Below are 15812 nucleotides of genomic sequence, written 5' to 3' on the forward strand. Positions count from 1 at the left end.
GGCAACGCAAGGGTGGAGGCAAGAGGAGAGGAACAGTCTTTCCAGAGTAATTTTAAAATAATTTTTAACTAACAGGGTAAATTGCAATTTAGGTTGAGTAAAGAAGTAGAACATTTCAGTAGATTATTTTTTTTATTAAAAAGATTAAATTTTATCTCTTTTATTAAAAAGATTAAATTTTTTATTTTTTTAATTGCGATGATAAAAGTTTTAATTTTTTTCTGTTAATGATATTAAAATTTTAATTATTTTTTATTAAAAGCATTAAATTAATAAATTTGCTTTTAAAATAAAATAAATTAAACAATTCTAAATTTGTTTATTTAACGTTTTCAATATAAACATTAAAAGTTTAGTTCACTTTATAAGAAAATTTGGAAATTCTGTTTTTCTTAAATAAAAAAATTAATAATTTAGTTTTTTTTTTAACTAACAAAAAAAGAGTGTTAATTGGATATTTAAATGTGTTGTTATCCTTCCTAACATTCTATAAAAGAATTTATCAGACGGGTAAAAAAAAAAAATTAGATTTTTTAAATTTAAAGCGCGAAAAAGTAGTTTTATTAAATTCGGCTTTGTTAAGGTGGCAAATGAAATGATGAATAAAAAAGAAGAAAAATAGTTTTTTGACGACGACGTGTTCTCGTGTAACGTGTCACTGTAAACCGGAACTCAGTTTTTTGTCTCTGCGGAAAAAGAACGACATCGTTTCAGGTTCTTCAGCACCAGTGCCCGGTAACTCAAAAGAGAACCGTTGGCGCGACTCGTGAGTAACCTGTACCTTGGAGGCAGTCAAGCAGAGAGATGAACGATGATGAAGATAGTAACATACAATGTCAATGGTCTAAGACAACGCATCTCTCAGTTCGGCTCTCTTCGCAAATTACTCGACTCTTTCGACGCTGACATCATCTGCTTCCAGGTCAGCTCCCTTCTTCTTCTTCTTAACACACATTTGCGCATTTATAATTCGTGCTTGTTGAAGTATATTCAATTTTCACGATTTGCCCCAACACAGGAGACGAAATTAAGAAGACAAGAACTGAAATCGGATTTAGTATTGGCTGAAGGATACGAGTCTTTCTTTTCTTGCACGCGTACTTCCGATAAAGGCCGAACTGGTTATTCCGGTAAGCTGTTTGTTTGACTGTGGTAGGAATTATGGGTTTTTGTGGGGCACATGTCTTAATTCTGTAGGTTAAGGTTGTACATGGTGAAGGAAGGAAGGAAGAAAATTAGGGTTTGGATAGCTTAGGCTGTGGGCAGCCTTTTAGGCTGATTTGGGAGGTCTCTGGTGCCTTGAATTGCCGGAATTGGGAGACCCTGCCTCCTCGCTGATTTATCCACTGTAAATCCCCCTTTATCAATAAAATAGGTTCTGTTTCTTTATTTGTTGTGATTATTTGCTGTTTTTGGCTGAATATTGGCAATGTGTTTTTTGTTGTTTTGGTTTAATATTGGCTAGGATCTTATTTAATTGCCAAGGCCAAAACAACACGTCACATTTCTTTTTTTATTGAAGAATTAACATTTTAAAAGCAATTACGTTTTATTCCATTTTAATTTCTCTAGGAGTAGCGACATTTTGCCGTGTGAATTCAGCGTTTTCAAGTAATGAAGTGGCCCTGCCGGTGGCTGCAGAAGAAGGCTTTACTGGTGTTTTAGATGCTTCTGGAAGTAAAATTGTGGAAGGTCTTGAGGAATTTGCCAAAGATGAGCTCTGTAAGGTTGATGGTGAGGGACGTTGTATAATTACCGATCACGGTCATTTCAGTGAGTTAAAACTATGACAATAGAGAAGTTTTAATTTTCTTACTTTTTGGGGAGGGATTTATCTTGCAATTATTGAGTTAATGATGAAATTTATGTTACAACTGATCAGTTCTGTTTAATATTTACGGGCCACGAGCTGGTAGTGATGATGTGGACAGGATTCAGTTTAAGCATAAATTTTTCAAGATATTACAGGTAATCCTTTTCTTTTGTTGTATTGCGGTCTTTGTGTCTCTAGTATGAATGCCTAATCGGTTTTCCTTAACGTTTTTGGCTTACTATGAAAGATTGGTTGTGATGTTGATCATTAGGATTAATTAGCAAACATGAAATTTATGGTGCGACACTGGTAATGTTTTGTGTAGAAAAGATGGGAGTTTCTCTTGTGTCAAAAGAGGAGGATATTTGTGGTTGGTGATCTCAACATTGCTCCTGCTGCCATAGATCGCTGTGAGGCCGAACCGGATTTTGAGGAGAATGAGTAAGCTGCTGTCTGATTTCTTTGGTTTTTGTTTTATAAGCTTCTTGCTGTTCTTGGAGCTGACTTTTTTTTTTTTGAACCTTTAACATTATTCAGCTTCACAACCAATGATTTGTTCATGTGAATGAACTACTTTGCAGGTTCAGAAGATGGTTTAGATCGTTGCTGGTGGAATCTGGTGGCCCCTTTTTTGATGTTTTCAGAGCAAAACATCCTGAAAGGTTTAGAACTTGAACTGACTTCTGAATTTATTATGACTAATGATGATTGCTGATGTTAGAGAATACAACATCTAGTTTGGATTTAATATGGCTTCATATATATGTAGGGTTATTGTACCTATTTAAGCTCTTAGGTTGTTCTAATATTTGAAAATTTCTTTGTTTGCATGATTTGAATGTAGAAACTAAGAAATAAGATTGAAGTTTTCTTCATCACCAATGATGAATACTTTGGTTTTTTCTTTTCTAATCTAAATATAATTTTATTCTCCACACTTTTGTAATTTCTGGAACACTCTAATATATCAGTTGTATCATTTTCACAAAAAATAAGAAATGATCACATGTTGTGTCTTCGCACAGTTTTTGACATGATTGTGACTATTTAACTTTTCTGTCTATCTGAGATTGTGTTGTATTTGTTTAAGATTTGTATAGTAGTATTGCTTCAGTCTCCATATTAATTGTTGCTTGTATTTTCCTAAGTCTTTGTTCTGATAACCTCATTTTTCTCTCTTACTATTATCCAGAAGGGATGCATACACATGCTGGCCATCTAATACAGGTGCAGAGCAATTTAATTATGGGACAAGAATTGACCATATTCTCTGTGGTGGGCCATGCTTACATGAAAAGCATGACCTGGAAGGCCATAACTTTGTAACTTGCCATGTTAAGGAGTGTGACATACTGGTAGAGTATAAACGGTGGAAACCTGGAAATACATTGGGGTAAGTGTACTTGTGAATAGGGTAATATCATGCTATGAGTTCAGTTTTGTCAGTTGATAATTGGACCTGTTCCAGAACTAGGTGGAAAGGAGGGATGAATATCAAATTAGAAGGTTCAGACCATGCTCCTGTTTATACGAGTTTTGGTGAAGTTCCTGTTATTCCTGAACATAGCACTCCATCTTTAGCTTCTAGATACCTACCCATGATCCGTGGTCTCCAACAAACCCTTGGTGAGATTAATATTCTTATCTTCTGATGGTAGAGTCTTTTAAATTAGGCATCTATTTTATTTAAATTATAATGCACTAATTTGTGAAGTGACGTTAATTGGTAAACTTTTTGAATTGCTTTAATTTTTGACTGAGTTATTGTTTGCTTTCTTGATTTCATCATATGATATTGCATTTGTTAGGTTATGGAATTTGTTTTTAGATCAGATTGATCAAGTTTTACTGTGACTTAGTTGCAGTGGTTTGACTGTGATTGTCTACTTGTATAGAATATTGGTGAATATAAAAAGCCGCTGTAATTACTTAATAAATTTAGTTTTAGTTTACTGTATAGAATACCTGTGTATGGGGAATTAATGGCTCTTGTAGAAATTAATTGAATAATAATATTATTTCAATAAGTTTTGAACATCACACCCTTCAGAAATGTTATTATTATACATTGATGTTCTGTTTAAGAGGTCTGGAATGCTCATGATGTTGTAAATATAGGAAGGATGCAAAGGGCTATTTAGTCCTTGTATTTTATATTTTAGGATTGAATTGTCTCAGTTAAATTAAACTTTTTTTAACTGTTTTTTGGGGATTAGAATTATATTTTGGTTAGGATTTGGTTTCTTAACTCTTTAATCATTATTGTTATCATGCCTGGTTTATGAATAAATACATTAGGAGCTTCTCCCCATAGCTTATTTCCTTCTCTCTAATTTCTTCTTGTGTTCCCCTCTTTCTTGTTGTTCTCCCTATTTTACTTTCTCTTATTCTTCCTATTTCTCCATTTCACTTTCTGGTTCTCTATTGCCTAACCTCTGAAATCCCTTATCTATGCACAAAAGAGAGGGATTTTGCATTTATCCAAGATATTCAAAATGGCTTTTGGGCTTGAAATATATAAACTCAACAGCATTTTAGTCTGTATCCTTTTGAAATCCATTGAGAAAAAAATTGAAGTAGAGGGATTCAATAGTTTAAACCCTTTCATTTTACGATCCACGGGTCCGTGCTGGATATTAACGGCAGTGTCTTCATCCAAAACTCTTGTTTAGTGTAACACTAGTAAACAGATACAGGAAACAAATTTGTGAATTTGCGGTAACTCATGACGTAGAATAAAGAACCGTTACCTTATGTAGAATCAAGACTTTGCTTCCTGTAGACAGCATTTAAATTGTGATGAAATGCTTCTTATTTCAATTATTATGGATAATGTTTCATTGTGTATTACTAATTTATCTGACTAAGGGGAGTAGGAATCATTCTGGCAACCATGATGATGATTTAAGAAATTTCTTTGCATAGTGTTCTTGTTTTGTACCAAATGTCTAATTGATTTGTATGTTTTGAATTATGGCCTGCTCCTTCAAGGTCTGAAATTCAATTCCTTAGAGATACTCTCATAGGGAAACATCACAAGTTTCCTGATTCCTAAAGATTGTAGGTTGGGCTTTGAATCATTGAATCCCTCTAATTAAAATTCTATCTTAGCAACACCATTTGTTTGCAGTTCTTGGCATTTAACTATGAAATATTTATATTTCTATTTGTCTTGGCATTTGATGCATATATATTTATATTTCTATTTGCAGTGTCTGTGTTAATGAAAAGAGAGGTTGCTAAAGAAACTAAATCTGGCGAGGCCTCAAGCTCACTTACTACCGAAATGACGAAAATGGAGCGTTTCAGTGAGAGTGTTGAAAGATCCTTTAACAACTGCCATGAACTGGGAATGCCCCCTAGTGACCACTGTTCTTTTGCCAACCAAGAACCTAAAGGAAAATTGTGGAAAACCCATGAGAATCATAGAGATCTACCTAAGGATGCTGTTTGCGACTCCACAATTACAACTGGGAATTGTAAACACATTCATTTAATTCCTGGTGACAGAGCCAATAAAAAAGCAAGAAAAAATCAATTTTCACAACTCTCACTGAAGTCATTTTTTCAGAAGAGTCCAAACCCTAGGCAAGATGTGGGCAAATTGGTTACTGATACCTCACTTAATCCGGCAGATGTCCTGGAATCCCTTCATGACACAACTCCTGTGGCCGATTATAATAATTGTCATCCTGAGCTGCATGATGTGAATTTGAGTCCATGCTCACAGGATCAAGAGGAACAAGATGGCAAATGTTCTCTGGACACAGAGAAAAATAACATTGCTTTACTTGAATGGAAGAGGATACAACAACTCATGGAGAACACTATACCTCTTTGTAAGGGCCACAGGGAACCTTGTGTTGCTCGAGTGGTGAAGAAACCGGGTCCGACAATTGGTCGCAGATTTTATGTTTGTGCTCGAGCGGAGGTATTTCACATTCTTTATAACTAATCTGTTATATTCATGTAAAGTCACAATTTTTGGTCTGAATGCAGAAAGTAAAAAACCTTAAAGAAATTAAACCTGATTCTTTTTGGGGATGAAAAGTAAAGATGTAGAACAGTTAATTACCCAGTTGTTCAGAGTGACAAATACTGGCAGTGTTGTCTAGTGGTGACCTGAATTCTGGATTGGACTGACTGAATACTATGTGGAGGCTTTGCCTCTGCTGTATGAACCTTTCTTAATTGACCGGTCCATCAGTTTTTTAGTTCAGTTACTGTAGCATAATATTTGAACTTTTAGTATCCACAGTATTGTATGAATCTTATGAAATTAGGGTTTTCTCTATATTTAGTGTTTTTAGAGAAAATTTGATCTCTCTTCTTCTCCTTGTAAACATCTTCAGTATCAGTGAGAATTTTTCCAAATTTTGGTATTCTTGTTCTGATTTGATTTGATTCATTGCTATTTAATCTCTAGGTTTCATAATCATTAAAGAAAAACTAGTGGAGCCTATAGCTCAGGTTCTATCAAGGTTTGTTTTGAGACATTAGATTATATAAATGTTGGTGGTTCTTTAGGGGCTGTTGTTTTGTGTACCAGTTAAAAGTCTGAATAAATCTTGGTTTCAAATTTACACAGCAGCAAATTTATTTAAAGTACAATGCCATATCCAGAACACTCATCTGGATGCTGGTTCAGTAGGATCAGCACTCGATCATCTTCTTATTAGTTATTTTGACATATTGTAGTTTTATTATCTAATATTACTAAGCGGTGTTCCATTATGGTACACGAACACAGGAGCTGCCATTTAATTTCTTCTTTTATTCCTTTCAAATCTCTGATTTTTGGAACAGATGAGCACGTTGCCATTGAAGTGTTTATGTTCCAACTAACCAGTTCTTTTCTTTTTAGGGACCTGCTTCTAATTCTGAAGCAAATTGTGGTTACTTTAAATGGGCTTCTTCAAAATCCAAGCACAAACAATAATGTTGTCTCATGGTTTGCAAGTGAAAGGTAAGTTGTCCACCCCTACCTCTCCCAAGTGTTGCCTCCTTGATCTCACTGAGGTAATAATTTAAAACCTAATTTCTATCTTTTCTGTTATATCAATTCACTTAAAATTAAATGTCGTTTGCAGCTTCATACTGTACTTGGTTGGGGGGATCTTGACATTGTATCTTCACAGGTATTTATCACTGTAATTACGTTTTTGTAAGTGTAATGTAGTTAAAAGAGAAGGAAAATAGATGAAAAAGGTTTTTTTTTTTCCCTTCTAATGACTGCAATTTTTTTCATTTTTCTTATCTAGTTATTTTGGTTAAGAATTTTTAAGCTTCTTGTGGTAGTAACGCCTGTTTTTTCTCTTCTTCCAGGAATATGCCCATTCCACCAATGTTTTCAGACTCAAACCAGGCCTTGACTTGGTCAAGGGGCTGGTTTGGGTCTTTCTTGGTTGGATTGGCTGTTAAACTGGGATATTAGAACTGGTAATATACATATATATTTACTATATATACCCAAATGGAGTTGTGGTTTGGTGATGCATTGCATGCTTAGCCTGCTTTACCAATTGTTGAGACAATGAGTCCTAACAATTGCGAAAATTTTTTTGAATCATATTGACGTCAATAGGTCTATTGGACCCGGATTGACCCAACGCAGTTCACTTGGTTCAACCACAGTATGAAACGGTTCAATAACTGAATCTTTTAGAACTTCACCTAGATTGGACTGGCCATCAGGATCAAAACCATGCATCCTACACCGACTTGCCTTCTGTTCTCTTTTCTTAGCATCCTGTAGTTATCATGTCACTCCTAATCTTAACTATCCAGAGGTCATGTTCTTTAGAGATCCCCACGGTCACAGCTGTTCTCTGAGACCTATACTTTTTAATTTTTTAATGGTTGGTCTCTAAAGAAATGTAGAATTTAATGGGTCTTGACCTGAAATATAATTCTCGATATGCTTTTGATTGAAAAACATTTGATTTGCCTTGATGGGATGGGGATAATGGTTGCATGTAATAGGATGAATAACAAATGGTATTTGCTCAAAGTGACAGAAGAAAGAACTGCCAACCTTGAGGTATTGAATTATTACTTCTTTTCAATTAAAGAGATTGAAGTTTGTTTTTTTTATATTGAAGTGAACTTTCAAAATTTTTTAGATTTTTCTTTAAAAGTGATCAAAACTTTTAGTATTTTCTATTGAAGGTATATAATAAATACAATTAGGATTATTTGTTTTATTTTATTTTGAAAGTAATGTGATTGGTTTGATATTTTCAATAAGAATCGTGAAAGTATATTTATATCAATAGGAAAATTTTTAAGTTTGATATGTGAAATAGAAAAAAAAAAAAAAACAAGGTTTAATCCTTTCAATGGAAAGATGACATGCAGTCAAAACATTTTCTTTGTATAGACGTCACGCTAGCCCACAACTTGAGAAGAAGGCTTGGATAAGGCATAATTTCATCTGAAAGCTACAAATAAGAAACAAGGGTCTATGCCCTATAATAGTTTCCTTTTTGTCTTGAAGGCACTTATAATAATTTTAACAATCACAATTAAAATGTAATTACTCTCTTACCATATCATATCTCGATAACACTCTTCAAGCCTCAGATTTTTGCTCTTCACAAAACAATACAACCCTAGTCTTAATTAGTATAAATGCCTGGCATTGAGATGACAAAGAGGGAGTTGTGTAGCACTCAATTTGCTATCTTGCTTTGTAATACTGTCTTTCTGTTTACATTATTCAAATAATGTGTCCACCATAGACGTAGAATCTTGGTATTTTGTCAGACTATGTTAAAAACCGTCTAGACATTTTTCTCATGTTGTAATATTCTCACATTAAGTTTCTTCAACGTTTCAATATATTTATCGATGGTGCAAATCTCAACGCCAAGAAAGATAATATCATCTTAGTTTCACATAGAAAAGTTAACAATGATGTGGACTTTGTTTGCCTTTATGTGTTTATCTTTATTCTAACTAGATGAAATTGTTGTTTCAATCTTTTTGCGATTATAATTCCAAGAGATGAAGTTGTACCCATGTTTGTTCTTGACAGAGATGGTTTGAAATTCCATAAATCAATTATATATAACTAGGAACTAATTAATTTTAATTTTGCTCCTGGTTACATTTGATCCATTTTACAATAACGAGAATTGTAGCATTGTTGATGATGGTCTAGATCTATCACATGACAGGTTTTAATTCGTGCGACTTCGTTTGCCAATATGGTTGTGAGGTATTGTCTGATTTGACTTCTGTTATTTTTATACCAAAGAGTTATATTTTCCCAAAGCCCTTGATTCCTAACCATTGTAGGATATTGATATCAACACAACACCCTAATTGAGGGGACTTTGGGGTGAGCATCTAGCATTGTTCCCACAAAAAATACTATTGTTGATGATGAGTTATATCTAGTATATGGCAAAGTCTGTACTTTGCGACTTATGTTCGTCAACACAATCTATGAGGAATTGTTTGTCTTGACATTTATTCATCTCATGAACTTAAAAATAGGTCATACCATTGATTTTCGTTTATCATTATAAATACTCATAGTTTTGTTGGAAACGTAAGTATCATTGTCCATGATGAAGGGATCTTTTGTCATCCTTCAACTTAGGTATCCCGTGAAACCCTCTTTCTTTGTTCTTATCCATTAATGTTTATCCACTCATTTTGGCCAGCTGACTTGTAATGATCGAGACACAGATGCGCCCAGCTAAATTGGAGAAGTAGAACTTAAACATTAGAAAAATAATAAACTTTTCAAATTCAACGCAAGGAAAAGTGTCGAATGTGTACACTAAACCATTGTGGAATTCAGTGTAAAAAGATGAAAAAACACAAGAAGATCAAGAGAAAACAAAATGTTTAACATGGTTCTACTAATAAGTCAAGAGCTTATTTTCACGAAGGTGATTTTAATTGAATGCTTTAAATAAAATAACAATATTACAATGTTAGAATGTTATTAAAGTGTTAGAAATATCTCTCATTTGAATTTATACTAATGGGTATTAGGGTTTTATATATATATATATATATATATATATATATATATCTAAATAAGTTAAGTGTGAAATCTTGTGACTTAATGATGTCATTATAATTATGTGATTTTGATATGATCAGAGAGTGATTACACTTTGATTATAATAGTTGGGAATGTAAGAAATAGTTGTAAGATGATAGGATACTGTTGTTTAATGTTAAAAAAGATTACAAAGATTTATGACAAAAATTGACCCTTATTTCTTTATTATTACTTTTCGATGAAATCATACATACTTTATCTGTTTTTTATCTCGACCTATAACCTGATACGATATTTATCTGCCGGTTGTTTTTCACCTCTTCTAGAATTGTGTCCATTGGGTTAATTATTAATGAGTTTTGATTGAATGGCATTCTGTTCTAATGGTTCTAATCCGATAGAAAATCTTTAAAATCAGAATCCAATCTTTTCAAAAATAAAAACATAAAAAACAAAAATCCAAATGGTCACTCAGCCATATCTACAGTACACGTACAATCTAGATAAACTTATAGCTGACTCATCAATCATCATCGTACCCCACCTTCCACACTATTGGATGAGCCCTTATCTTATTTCCACCCACGCTGTACTAAAATTTTAAATACATATTTGTTAATTTTAAAAAATTTAAATATTTATTTATTATTAAATTTTTATTTAAATTTTTTTTGTTAGAATCAAAGATAAATTATCATTTTATCGATAATATTAAAAAAAGTATAATTATATTCTTTTTTCTCTTAAGTTTTGAAAATTAATATTTTTACCTAATTTTCAAAACTTTTCTAATTTTTAAAAGTAGTTTTTCCTCTCACAAATCCTTAAGTATTTTCTGTCATTCTTTAACAATCATCTACGTCAATGATCTCTATCTTTTTGTCGATGGTTCGTCTCTGTCGATGAAGAGATATCTTTATCAATAGAGATATTACTGCCACTGTCGGATGGTCACATGAGAGAAAGAGAAGAAACCTAAGGATTTAGGGGGTGAAAAAATTACTTTTTAAAATTGAAAAAATTGAAAAAATGAGGTGAGATGGTTAGTTTTCAAAATTTAAGAGAAAAAAAAAGATAAAATTATAATTTTTTTAATATTATTATTGAAATGATAAATTTATCTTTAACTTTAATAAAAAATTTTAATAAAAATTAAGTAATAAATATATATTTAAATTTTAAAAAATTAGCTGCCATATCTACGACTTTATTATAGCTTAGGTGGGATCTTTTGGCCTTTTCAATAAGAAAAAGTTCTACACATTTCCAGCCAATTGATGAATATTCCCATTGTATGAACCTCAAGAAAACATAGTTCCATATTTTTTCCCCATGGGATCTAAATTTGAAATCATAACATTCCAACATTTACTACAGTTTAATGTTATGCAATCTACAGTGCCCACATGCGTTGATTATGTTAGTGTTTGAGAAACATTGCAATATCGATATTATCCGTAACTCCTCTCAGTTTACATATAAAAAACACCGAAACCTCTCCTCTTATCTCATCACCAGGCTCTCTTCTTCTCCACTTCTCCCCTCCGCAATTCTTGGCATCAACATCAAAACAACAATCCCAACATCTTCACGAGTCAGATTTCATCCAACTCTTGCGGCCACAACAACAACAACAGCAGCAGCAGCTTATTCATACGCTTTTAACGAATCTACAAGGTCAATCACCACCACGACCACATATCTGAGTCCTCATCCCATGGCATCATGCGCCTCACTTTACCAGATTCTCGGAATACCCATTGGAGCATCTAATCACGAGATTAAGACAGCATATCGACGATTAGCCAGGACTTGCCATCCCGACGTTGCAGCAATTGATTGTAAGGATTCGTCGGCGGACGCCTTCATCAAGATTCATGCTGCTTATTGCACTCTCTCGGATCCTAAAAAACGTGCTGTCTATGATCAGAAACTTTTCCGAAGAAACAGACCGTTGACCACTGTTTCAGGACTTTCAGGATATTCTGGCCGGAACTGGGAGACTGACCAGTGTTGGTAGAGAGTTGACTGGCCCAATTAAGGTGCTACTAACCTGGGTCGAATTTGGTTAAGGTATGAAATATCTAGCGTAGAGTTAGAAGACGCAAGTTCGACTCCATACTTGGTGCATATAGTAGCTCCTTGTGATATGCTTGAATTGAAGTGGAAGATTATGACTATGGGTTGCTGGGTTAGTGTCTCCAGGATTTACCAACATATACTAGCTCCTTTTGATGTGCTTTTATTGAAGTGAGATGTTATGATGGTGGGTTGCAGGGTTAGTGTCTCCAAGATTTACCGGCATACAGTAGCTTCTTCTGATATGCTTGTATTGAGGTGGGAGACTATGACTGTGGGTTGTTGGGTTAGTGTCTGTAGGATTTCTCTGCATATACTAGTTCCTTGTCTTATGTTTGTATTAAAGTAGGAGGCTATGACTGTGGGTTGTTAGGTTAGTCTCTCCAGGATTTACTGACATATACTAGTTTCTTCTGATATGCTTGGGTTATTGTCTTCTGGATTTACTGGCTTCATGGCCAGGCCATAAGAGGATTCCTAGTAAAAAAAAAATTATTGCAGATTTAGTATTTTGTATGTATGGGAATGTCTCTCTTGCTTGTGTATATATATTTATTTGAGTTTAGAGTTTTTGAGAGGTAGCTTATAGCATTAAAGCGATGGAAGAGTTCTTGCATAAACCAGATTATGCAATCTTGATTGTGCTTTTTTTTATACTTGCTACAAATTATATTTTTATATGTGTAGATTATTGTCACGGCTCAAATTGAATCATTGTGTTATGGACAACAACCTGAGATAAACGTTGTAGAGAGACTAAGTCGTTTCTACACAAACTGGTACAGTATTAATGGAAACTGAAACTAGAACCAACAAAAGTTGGCTCAACTCGAAGCCAACTAGAATCCAAGATCTTGGTCCATTTCTGTATTTGAAGAGTCATTCAAACCATCCAATAGACACCATAGAAGAAGAATTTCAAAAGAAATTATGGAACAAAAAGAAAGAGACAAATCTCTTTCCAAAAGGAAAGAGAAGATTTCATTTCTAGCACCATGATTTTTTTAATACTTTAGAAAGTATTGGAAACAAATTATAGACTCCAACACTTTTTTTCGTTCCTGAAAATTAAAATATTGCCTACATCCAGTTAATTGCCTTTTTCTTTTCATGCAAACATGAAGATAAGAAAATGAAAGATAGTTGAATTTTATATGATGTCCACATCCATAAGACAAGAAAAATGTGGCCATGGCAAAGTAGACTTAAAAACCAAAATCGTTTTTAGTTTATAGCTAGTTGAAAATTATATTTTTGATTTAATTAGGTTTGAACTGATTATAACAATTAGATAAAACTTTAGATTCGATAATTGACCTATGACCCTCCAACTATAATATTAGATTAGTCAAGAGTTTATATTTTATTTGTTGTTTGACTGTCCAATTTTTGCCACTCACGCCACTCCTTGATGGCGATGCTAATATTGAGTTGTTTGCTTTGGATTCCACCGCTCAAGCCACAATCAATGGCAGAAGTAATATCTTTGTGGCCCTGGCTAACCCAAATCACAGGTTTTTTAAGTCAGACTTGTATGTAAATTTTTCTTTCTTGAAGATGATTGACAACAATATCATCAGTTTGATTAGAGCTACCGCCAACAACAAAATTTTCTCCCAGACCATGCTTTTAATGGTGGGTTGAAAAATTTTAGGTTTTGGGGCTCTAACCAGCTTTGAGAGAGGTGGACCCATGGTCAGATTTGCCATTTCGGCTAATGTTGGAGTTGGGCATTGACTCGAAGAGTGCGGTCCAATGGATTTAATATTAAACAAATTTCAAAATGTTGTATTAATTAATTTTGACTAATTCAGCCAAATCCTTATCACAAAGAAAAGTTCATCAAGTTACAAAAACAGATTCAAGCTTTCAGGGTCACAAAGTCCAGCTTTCCAAGATAATGGTGTGATGGTTTTAACTTTGTTTTGGAATTTTCAGAAAACACATGCTGAAGCCAAAAAATGAGAGAAGAAATTTAACAAATGAACTAGGAGAATACTGGCAATTCAATTCAGGTCCACATTTTACACTTTCGTCCTTCGGGTTTTTCTTTAGCACAATTGAGGCCTGGAAAGAGTTTACTTAAGACCCAAAGTTTTCCATTGGAGTCAGCCCAGGACATCCACCACTTTAATAAAATTAAGCCCAAGAAATAGGTGTATTTACTGGATTCAGAAAAGGGGTTATAATGTTCTCTCTTACAATTTAAAGTTCAAATTCAAAACATTAACTTCCTAAACAATTATATTACGAACAACATCACGGTCGAAATCAATAATGCAATAAGTTATCAATAAAATTATATATACTCATTTTAAATATACAAATATATACATATTTATATGTGTTATCATGTGATTAGGTGATTCTGAATTAAAGATAAAACAATATTTAATTATATGATGATATGTATAAGCGTGTTCATATTCTTTTTTTTCATAATAGGCAGATGACATGCAAAGAGATGTCAATTGACATATTATATTCTTTCATTAATTAAGGAATATTTATCCATTAATTGAGATAAAAGATTATTACTTGTATAAATGATTACTTTTTGAGGAGACGTTTTGTTTGTAGGTAGGGAACTATAGCACAACACATTTCACGTTGTATATTTCATTTTTCGAATAAAGTCATTGTAAAGATTTATCCTCTAAGATTAGTCATGTGTGGCCAAATATTGAACCACACATGGAATCAATCAACTCAATAAAGTGAATAATATTAATCACAAGAAAAGGATGCTCCAATCCCTTTCCTATGTCACTTCAATAATTTTGTTAATTGTCATCATATATGGATTTGAATTATAGAGGTGTATCTGGGTGGGATCTCCCCTGTCTAACAATCGTCTAGAAAAGGTTTTCTCACAAGCACATCAGATGCTCATTTTTGTTCTTTTCTTCATCATCCCAATAACTTTTGTCGCAGGCTTATCCCTCAAATAACAGTCCTGTGTTGTACTTGGCTAAAACTCGAGCTAGGTTAATCTACCCATCTCAAGTGTGTGCAGTTGAAGTGATAAATGCTGAATTCTGGGGCTTAAATGGTGAGGGAACTGAGTCTAAAGCTGAGTTGTCGGCTTTATTGCTTCTTGTTATGACAATGTAGGTTGGGTTCTGCAGAATTGAGGTTGTATATAGTTGGCGTGTGGGCTGTGTGCTCCGGACAACCCACTGGTGTGAACGAAAATTGGTGGGTCATGAATTGAGGTTGTATATAGTTATATTTAGAACTAATGAATTTGATAACTTTAACAATCCATAAATAGCTATATGAGTTTTTAAAACTTTATGGACAAGAGTTTGGGAATATGTCTTTTGGCCTTTTGCGTGAGACAAGCACGTTTCACAGGCTTGGTAATTCCTGCTAAGTATAGATTCATAGCCAGAAAAACTTAAAAAGCTAGTAACATTTCAAGTCCATAAAAATATATATCAATGTACATTGCCTGTCGTGCCTCAGCTTTGCACAAGGCCATTAGTTCTTAGAAAAGAGAGAACCAGAATAGAATAACACAATAACTCAAGAGAAAATAATATGACAAAGAAAATCTACCAATCACAAAAACACATATAAAATTTACATGGTTCGGCAATGTATTTGCCTTTAGGGGGCTGTCATTCCCTTTATTAGCATTCATGATCAAATTTTTTTTCATAATTAATTTGTTAAAATGCATAAATTTGAGTATTATATTTATTGATTTTCATGGGTTTTCTCTCACTTCACTTTTTATCTAATAAAAAAGAAAATAAACAAAGATTTCATTTTTAGTTTTTTTTCTTTTAACGATGATTGACCACACCAAACAACAGATTTAATGACCGGTCTCATAACTATTTTAAACCCATGTTCTGATATCTCACTCATTTATTATTCAAACTATTTTTTAGA

The 15812-nt window shown here is 33.4% G+C and overlaps 2 protein-coding genes across 10 annotated transcripts; both read left to right on the forward strand.

The window, feature by feature from the left end:
• Positions 1–579: 579 nt before the first annotated feature.
• On the forward strand, positions 580–9292 carry LOC123199209 (DNA-(apurinic or apyrimidinic site) endonuclease 2). Of its 9 annotated transcripts, none has more exons than XR_006498229.1 (12): positions 580–922; positions 1019–1130; positions 1573–1773; positions 1883–1968; positions 2139–2254; positions 2395–2475; positions 3006–3206; positions 3282–3439; positions 5026–5744; positions 6678–6779; positions 6904–6951; positions 8992–9292. XR_006498229.1 is itself a non-coding variant. In XM_044614119.1 (11 exons), the coding sequence occupies exons 1-10, from the start codon at positions 812–814 to the stop codon at positions 6750–6752; spliced, it is 1854 nt and encodes a 617-aa protein (XP_044470054.1). In that variant the 5' UTR covers positions 580–811; the 3' UTR covers positions 6753–6779; positions 6904–7060. The 9 variants fall into 9 exon arrangements, 5 of the variants coding, with proteins under 5 accessions (XP_044470054.1, XP_044470055.1, XP_044470056.1 ...); XR_006498230.1 differs by lacking the exon at positions 8992–9292 and adding an exon at positions 7139–7858 and having other exon boundaries at positions 6678–6832; XR_006498228.1 differs by lacking the exon at positions 8992–9292 and adding an exon at positions 7139–7858.
• Positions 9293–11249: 1957 nt separating this feature from the next.
• LOC123198636 (chaperone protein dnaJ 11, chloroplastic) lies at positions 11250–12418 on the forward strand. The gene has a single exon (XM_044613366.1). It carries the CDS (start codon positions 11251–11253, stop codon positions 11851–11853), a length of 603 nt encoding a protein of 200 aa, XP_044469301.1. The 5' UTR covers position 11250; the 3' UTR covers positions 11854–12418.
• The last annotated feature ends 3394 nt before the right edge of the window (positions 12419–15812 follow it).

Source organism: Mangifera indica, chromosome 16 (assembly GCF_011075055.1).
Source record: "Mangifera indica cultivar Alphonso chromosome 16, CATAS_Mindica_2.1, whole genome shotgun sequence".
Lineage (NCBI taxonomy): Eukaryota > Viridiplantae > Streptophyta > Magnoliopsida > Sapindales > Anacardiaceae > Mangifera > Mangifera indica.